The following is an 8505-nucleotide window of genomic DNA, read 5'->3' as shown; positions in this document are numbered from 1 at the left end:
CTCTGTTCAGCTGTATAATTGTTCAGGGTCACTGTTACCTTGAATTTTGACCTACTGACCATAAAATCAATAGTGGTCATCTACTGGTCATGACTTACATCACTATGAACTTTCATGATACTAGACCAAAGCGTTCTTGAGTAATCATCCGGAAACAGATTGGTCTACGGACCGACCGACATACCAACAGACATCTGCAAAACAATATACCTCTTCTTCTTTGAAGGGAGGCATAATAAGTGAAATAAAATTGATATTCTCACTTTCAGAATTCCAGAATTACTAGAAATCTTATAGAACTATTTAATAACTTTTACAGTGCCCATCTGGCTTGATTTCAGTCTAATTTTTGCAAAACTGTAAATGATCGGTACCAAGTCTAGTTCTGCAGTCCGGTTTCAGTTACAAAAAATTAAGAAAAATTCTAGTAAACAAGAAATTTATTAGAAAAATCAACAAATATATTCTATGGAAACTTTGCTCTTCCATCTTGTACAAGATTTCTGACACTTTTCAGGTACAAGTCACTGATGAATCTGTTAAGTGAATGAAATTTGAAATATTGTAGTCCACGTATTACACTTATTTCTAGGATTTTGCATCGTTCATTCTTTGTAAATACAGGCACAACACGATCCTCCTTACCGTTTGCTTCCTGCAAACCAAATGTCAGTAAGATTTCTTGCAGGAATCTGCAGTACTTGTCACTCGCTAGATTATCAGTGACGTAAGTCAGAATGTATCGATACTTCTCATGTAATTTACCCAGACTTTGCATTCCAGGTTTTCCGGCGTCGATGTTACTGAACATATCTACAGTAAGATTCTCAATGCCAGTGTCATTTACTAAATGGGTCATGAAGGCACAGGCCTCTTCCATGTCTGCATCTGTATGGAGAATGACGAAGTCTGACATATCCTCTGAAAAAGTAAAATAGACTTTACAGGTATTTCAGTTTCTTGCGGGGAAATTATTGAACCTACTTCAGTAAAATACACTTATCTCAAAAAGTATTATAACCGGTAACTTAGGGTCATGAAACATTTTAAGAATGTTATTCAGCATGTGAAGTTATGCTAACTTTGTTTTTGGATTTCACATTGCAAGGCAGGAGATAGGGCCCTTGGTTAAAAAAGTATGCATAAATGGCCTAAAAGATTTTGTTGCACAAATCTGAGAACAGATATTTGACTTAGTCATGAAACTTTATAGGAATGTTGTTTAGGATGTGAAGCTGTATATCTTTGGTTTATTTCGGATTTACAACTGTGGCCTCACTGCCTACCCTATTCCACCCCCACTTAAAAAAAAATATATATATATATTTATACATGTATATTACTTTTAGTTTCTTTTATCTTACGTTTCACCTTGATATTTGGTAGTTTATTTACCCCCCCTGTCCCTCATCCCACAAAAGGCAGCTGCATCCTAAGGTAATGTGAAAGTTTACTTAGTATTCCCTTGTCAACAGGTAACATATGATTGTAACATAAGTGGAGGTAAACATTTAGTTTGACAATTCATTGTGAATGAAAGCTTAGAGAGATTCAACTTTACATATCAACCGAAAAGCAGTAAATTTACTTGTACAGAAAGTTACGGCCTTCGTTGAATATGATCCTCAGTTACTAATTCTTCATAATAAAACGTGGTGGAGAAACCTTGTGAAGACTGATTTATTTCAAAAACGTTCACTTTTAAAAATATTGTAATAATGAAAAAAAGTTTGCAAAATAGATGTTGCAGGTAAAAAAAACAGTCAATTTCATTAAAAAAGAGTATAAGATAATATATGAATTATTCATTTCATGTTAATGTAGGTTTTAATACCTCTAGAACAAGGAGGTAGAGATGATGCTGCTGTACCATAACTGAATGGCAACTTGGTACTTAAAGATTGTTCTCCATCAATTCGTACGTCTGATGTTTCTAGGTTGTTACTGACAGCAAGGCACTTTGTTTGGAAGGCATTACTCTCTGGAACTTTATCAACAGGTTGTATCCTGTTATGTTGAATTTTCCGCTTCTGAAGTGTGCTGTGTGCTGTGTGCACTGCTCGGGTTGGTGCTATAGGTAACTTCGGGACAACAAAAGCTGGTTGCCCGGAGAAGATTCTTGATGAAGGACTAGGAAGGTTGGAATTTTTCTGAATTCTAGATTGTATTAATGTTGCACAGGCTGGTTGTAATATGAGATTATCTAAATCATCTAGCAATTTGTCATTCTCATTCAGTAATTGCTCGTCTTCAAATGGTATACCGATTACACTGTTTACTTCAGAACCTATTGCACTATCAGCGTCTCCTCCATCAAGTTCAGGTCTAGATAGTTGTGATTTGATCTCGTGCGGTTCTTCTTTCAATTGAGATTTTGTCTGATTGTTTGAATTTTCTCCATTTTGTGCTGATTTTGACTTTCTCAGGACAGCATTTTTGTTTTTTATTCTTGTGTTTTGTTTGGGAGTGTTACTTTCGGATGTGTTAGACTTTGTTGCGATGGAGCTTGAATCACTATTTGTTTGTTCCGTCTTGGTAAATGTCAGTGTTGCCATCCTTCCAGAACAACCTGCAGACACAGAGAAAAAGTTCTTAAACTAAGTAACAGTTACAACTGCATATGTGTCACATTATGATAGATCAGAAAATAATTTAGTCATCTGTTCTGAATTAATATATTTTCAAAATAGTTACTTCAAATGACGTACTTTTTCTTTTCACTTGTGGGTCTGTTGTGCAAATTTAAAAAGCATGGGAAAAAATTGTTGAATGTGCGCAGATGAACGATCATGAAAACTGGAACAGAGAATGCTGGGAAAATCAGAGACATGTCGTTATGTTGTTGTATGACCTATAATCATGTTAGTTTGATATGTTAGACTCAAAAACAAAACATTTGAGAAAGAGGTCAGAAACATAATGATATTTTAATGATGGCAAAAATTTTTCAATACCATTGTCATTTTATTTCTTTTAATTGACCAAAATGGTTGAAATTCATCATGGAAAAAAAAACATCCTTAGAGCAAATAATGCTATCTTTCAGTCATTTACCATGTTCAGATTAATTCCCTCTTCTTAAACTATTTCCTCATTTGTTTTATATGTAACACTGAACATTCTTTGATATACTGTTTGGTATACAGGTACACAATTATTTTGATTCAGAAATTGTTATTAAATGCAATTGTTACAGATTTACCTACCCTGAAACATGGCGTACACAGCTGACCTGGGAACCCAGAAAAAATACATGTCTCAACAGTTGTTTTAAAAAAGTAAGTTTAAACCATTGAAGCCTGAAACATTTTGAAGTAATTAAATGTCTTGTATTACAAGTTATTGCAGTTACCTGTTCATATAAGTAAAATATCAAATCCACAATGCATTTCCTGCTTGAATGCTAAATTAAGACACATTTGGGGAATTCCCATATCACTCCAAGGTAAGATATTTTTAGAAAAAATGAGAACATGCATGGGAGGTAATTCATGACATAGGATAAACAATCCTTGTTTGCCTCCACTTTGATAAGTGATCTGCTGATTTGAACTTAGCATAATCATGTACTTATCATGCAATGCACAGAATTATTGTCAGTTAAGGTTAGGTGGGATAAAAAAGTGTAATAATCCATTTTAAGCTGGACTATACTAAGTGTATACAGAGCTATCTTATTTGTGTCTGCATCTGCAACCAGAATCATTACTTGATGGCCATGATTGTTGTGCCTTGAAAAAGTTGCCTTTGTCTTGTCTGTCTGTCTGAGCCTGCATTTGCATACTTAGATGGCTATGGGAACAATAGGCAACTGCACTTTTTAGCTCCACTATTCGGAGAATAGGGGGACTATACTACTCGCCCCGGCGTTGGCTTCGGCGTGACCCTTCTTGGTTAAAGTTTTTCGGCAACCTTTGTTTTTCTGTCATATCTTTGTTACTATTGCTTATATCTTACTGTAACTTCACGTAAACATTGTCCAGTATACAAACAATATATGTATATGGGCTGAGCCCATTATACCCAAGGTCAAGGACACCAAGCTGTTAAACTTAGGTTATTTTTAAGGTTAAAGTTTTTCGGCAACCTTTGTTTTTCTGTCATATCTTTGTAACTATTGCTTATATATTACTGTAACTTCACATAAACATTGTCCAGTATACAAAAAAGTATGTGTAGGGGCTGAGCCCATTATACCCAAGGTCAAGGTCACCAAGGTGTTATACTTAGGTTATTTTTAAGGTTAAAGTTTTTCGGCAACCTTTGTTTTTCTGTCATATCTTTGTAACTATTGCTTATATCTTACTGTAACTTCATATAAACATTGTCCAGTATACAAACAATATATGTTTATGGGCTGAGCCCATTATACCCAAGGTCAAGGTCAGCAAGCTGTTATACTTAGGTTATTTTTAAAGACACTGATTCTGGTATGCAAGGTATGTGGCCTATGGTCTGCATATTGGCGGTAAGAGCCAATATACAAGACTGGACGATTGATAGACTTGCTTCTGTTTATCATAATAAGCTACTGTATAGCTACTGTGCAGTAAATAAATTGCAGGTGATATTTCTCACCTTTATAGCAAATCAGTTCTCAGCTTTATAACGAGTTTAGAAAGCTTGATTGAATTAGGGCTAAATAAACAACTTGATAAGATACAACAGTGTTTTTATCATATTTTTAATAAATCAAGTTTTCTAACAATTACATCTCATCATTGCTGTTTTTTATCAAAAATACAAAAAAATGTATTCAGGCACATAGCTTTAATTTAGAAATAATAAATTATGTGTATTTTGAACAATGATATATCTTTATTGCTGGATTTATTATATAAGAACATTATTTAGGCAACACAAGGGGAATTATGCATTTTAATATATAAAATCCTTCTGTCCATATTCCTTTTTTATCTATTAAAAATGCAACTGAACGCTTCTGTAAATAATTTCTAATAAAATCCAGCAATTATCTCTTTCTGGTTTTATTTTGTTACTTTTGATAAAAAGGTCATAACCATTGAATAAACAAACTTGTAATTTCTCTTTAAATAAATATTAAATTTTAAATAATTATTTTATTGTTGAGGAGTGAGAATTGCTTTGCTATAAGAGTTATAATTTAATTGGCCAGGAAATTATTCAAACATGACTGAGCAATCAAAATTAGTATATTATCAATTTTAATGATTTTGTGTACATTCTGAAAAAAGAAAAAAAAGAGAGCATTTCAATCAATAAAATGCAAAACACAGGAAATAACCAATTTAACTGTAGGCAATAAAATTTATGATTCTCTGACAATAATTAGGCTACATGTCAAGTCTACGGGGGTTTTATTGACCCTTATCAGAGTGGACCAGACAGGATCTTGTATATTGGGGATTAAAAAGTCTGGTATTTGGGGGGGGGGGGTCACTTATATAGGAGATTTTCTTTGCCTTTAAGGTTAAAGTTTTTCGGCAATCTTTGTTTTTCTGTCATATCTTCGTAACTATTGCTTATATCTTACTGTAACTTCACATAAACATTGTCCAGTATACAAAAAAAGTATGTGTAGGGGCTGAGCCCATTATACCCAAGGTCAAGGTCACCAAGGTGTTATACTTAGGTTATTTTTAAGGTTAAAGTTTTTTGTCAACCTTTGCTTTTCTGTCATATCTTTGTTACTATTGCTTATATCTTACTGTAACTTTACATAAACATTGTCCAGCATACAAACAAAGTATGTATAGGGACTGGGCCCATTATACCAAAGGTCAAGGTCACCAAGGTCTTATACCTAGGTTATTTTTAAGGTTAAAGTTTTTCGGCAACCTTTGTTTTTCTGTCGTATCTTTGTTACTTTTGCTTTTATCATACTGTAAGTTCACATAAACATTGTCCAGCATACAAACAAAGTATGTGTAGGGGCTGGGCCCATTATACCCAAGGTCAAGGTCACCAAGGAGTTATACTTTGAATTATTTTCATTTTAAATTTTTTTGAAAGCTTCGTTTATGACATATCTTTGGTACTTTAAAAGATAATGACTTGAAGTTAAAAGTGTTTGTTTATAATCATCTGCATGTGTGGCTATACATACCCCATAACTCCAATTATGTTTTTGACAGAATTATGCCCCTTTTGTACTTAAACTTTTTTGCAATTTTCGGTTTCTGGATACTACTTTAATGCAATATAAGCACGGTGGCGATACCCTGGGTATGCAGGGGTGCAAAATGGCGACGGAATCTCTCGATTCAGGTAACATTTTTCATTATTACTGTCTTAATACTTAATCAGTTTTAACGAAATAAAGACGAGTGCCCACTCATAAGAATACTACACCCTCGGCTATAAAGCTTGGGCTTCTGAGTTTCGTAGTTTTTGTGAAAAGTGCAACGGCGCATTCTGACGGAAAAAATCCAACTGCTATGTAGGGGGCATTTTTATGAAAACGACTAAACCAAACTACACCCGTGTTTTCGAAAAACGGCTTGTAGGGCGGAACGGGGCTTGACATGTTCCAAAGCTGTTGTAGAGCTTTAGCAAGTGAAATCGCCAGTTTTCGGCTATTCCGGGCGATTGAAAAGAAATGCTATGTGGGGGAGGTGTTTTCATTATGTTATGTGGGGGAGCTTTTGACATGTGGGGGTGACTTAACTGGCTGCTAGGCTGCTAGAGGCACGCAGTGATATGATCATTGATATATAAAGTATATATAATATGGATAGAAATTAACTAAAACCTTTTCAAGAATTTTTCATTTGAAGGTGGATGTGAAGTGAACATATAAATGCCTTCTACGGACACATTTGGGTACATATCTCTGGAAACAGATTGTCAACTCCGTTCAGATTCGTGCTTGTATTTTCATAATATTCCCTGTGTTATTTTAACCCGTATCCGTTAAATGAAACAATAATATATCGTACGTACAAAAAAGAAAGAGTAAGTAAATGAGAATTATTTTTCTGCGAGGAACTCTGCAAAGTTTATAACGGTACATTCGTATGCCCGTGACAAACTGCCCGATCGTTCAAAATCAAATTATGTTGCACGTAAAACTCGGGGTTGCACGGTTATAAAATGTACAAATACTTTTAACGATTTAGTATGATGGAAAAAATACGAAGAAATTAAACATAAATATATCTAGATAAACTTTTCTCTCTTCTTATGACTTTAGAAAACTAGAGGTTTGCGAATTTCGCGAATTTCGAAATTAAAGGTTAACTGTTAAACCTAGGGTTTAACGCCTCTTAAACCCATAGTTTCAAGTGCCGTATGTACATTAATGTTTAAACCGGGGTTTAAAGTCTTAAACCCCGGTTTAAAGTCTCTTAAACCCATAGTTTAACAGACAACCAATCATGAGCTTAAATCATGTTTTAAACTGTCATCTGACCTGTTAAATCAATTAAATTATGTATTCCACTTTAAACCCTGGTTTAATACTTTAAACTAGGGTTTAATGGTCAAAATGCACAAAAAAATGTTAAAGGTTAAACTCTAGTTTAATGTCATTAAAACCACAGTTTAGGACGCAGAATGCATATTAATTTCTTAAACTGCAAGTCTTAAACCGTGGTCTCTTAAACCCATAGTTTAAGAGCGGACAAATCAGTTTACTAATAGCTAAATCCAAACCGTGGTTTAAAGTGTCACGTGACGTTCTACTGTTACATGTAGATTTAGCAGTGTAATGCATTGTACATTCGTATAAATTATAAAGATATTTTTATTTTAAAAGCTAATAACACATATTGTTTTTTGTAAAATATTTGTCTATTTATCTACGTATTTATTTCTAATCAAATGCACTTTAATGATGATATTTTCTAGTTCTTGGAGCTAAACCGCTGGTTTCTCCTAATACATTTTATACTGATCAAAGTTTCCGGAAATTTGGCGTAATCAAATTTATATGGTTATCAAATTTATAAAATTTTAACCATTTGTCACATTACAGACCTATCTAAGAATTAAATTTGATGAAAATCTTGTTACATATATATATATATCTTTGATCGCAAATCAGCGCAACATTATTATCATATAATTTCAAACCTATTGTTCTTCGTGTACGGTATATGTGCATTCCATTATTACTTCAGGTATAGATCTGACTGAACACTTGACAAACGAATCTACAAGAAAGGCATGGTCCGGAGAAACGCGCTGAATTAGTAATCTAGTGGTCGCCAGGTTCGACACCTCTAGGCATTTAGTGTGTTAGATGTACCGCGCCCCTTTCGGTCACCGTGAAATGTGTGTTGCGCGATTGATATATTATATATACATGTATAGTACAATCCTGATTTAATATCTAATAACAGACGTTATTCTTTTGTTTTCCACACATGCATGTCTGTGATATATATTTATGTTTCAGTTTTGGCAATTTGTATATTATATATAAATCACAGTATATAGGGTAATAATATTTACTAAAAGTAATTATATGATTTTAGGTGACTTATAGGCTCATTGGGTCGGGTGCTGTGCTATGTTTTGTAT

At 33.9% G+C, this 8505-nt stretch overlaps 1 protein-coding gene across 3 annotated transcripts; it reads right to left on the bottom strand.

Annotated features, from left to right (window-relative positions):
- Window positions 1-428: 428 nt before the first annotated feature.
- On the bottom strand, window positions 429-3446 carry LOC128545978 (uncharacterized). 3 transcript variants are annotated; one of them, XM_053552435.1, is made up of 3 exons: window positions 3353-3446; window positions 1835-2569; window positions 429-921 (listed from the first exon to the last, which is right to left on the bottom strand). In XM_053552435.1, the coding sequence occupies exons 2-3, from the start codon at window positions 2553-2555 to the stop codon at window positions 467-469; spliced, it is 1176 nt and encodes a 391-aa protein (XP_053408410.1). In that variant the 5' UTR covers window positions 2556-2569; window positions 3353-3446; the 3' UTR covers window positions 429-466. The 3 variants fall into 3 exon arrangements, with proteins under 3 accessions (XP_053408410.1, XP_053408408.1, XP_053408409.1); XM_053552433.1 differs by lacking the exon at window positions 3353-3446 and adding an exon at window positions 3207-3290; XM_053552434.1 differs by lacking the exon at window positions 3353-3446 and adding an exon at window positions 3055-3196.
- Between the last annotated feature and the right edge of the window lie 5059 nt (window positions 3447-8505).

This window comes from Mercenaria mercenaria, chromosome 10 (assembly GCF_021730395.1).
Source record: "Mercenaria mercenaria strain notata chromosome 10, MADL_Memer_1, whole genome shotgun sequence".
NCBI lineage: Eukaryota > Metazoa > Mollusca > Bivalvia > Venerida > Veneridae > Mercenaria > Mercenaria mercenaria.
Note: the sequence above shows the minus strand (reverse complement) of the source record. Positions and strands in the feature narration are given on the sequence as shown.

Bases quoted from the DNA above. Each gene is read 5' to 3' on its own strand.
- LOC128545978 (XM_053552433.1), bottom strand. From the start codon at position 3,255: ATGTATTTTTTCTGGGTTCCCAGGTCAGCTGTGTACGCCATGTTTCAG. The intron at 2,570-3,206 runs GTAGGTAAATCT...CTGTGTCTGCAG, and splicing joins TGTGTACGCCATGTTTCAGG to GTTGTTCTGGAAGGATGGCA. The intron at 922-1,834 runs GTATTAAAACCT...TTACTTTTTCAG, and splicing joins TCTACCTCCTTGTTCTAGAG to AGGATATGTCAGACTTCGTC.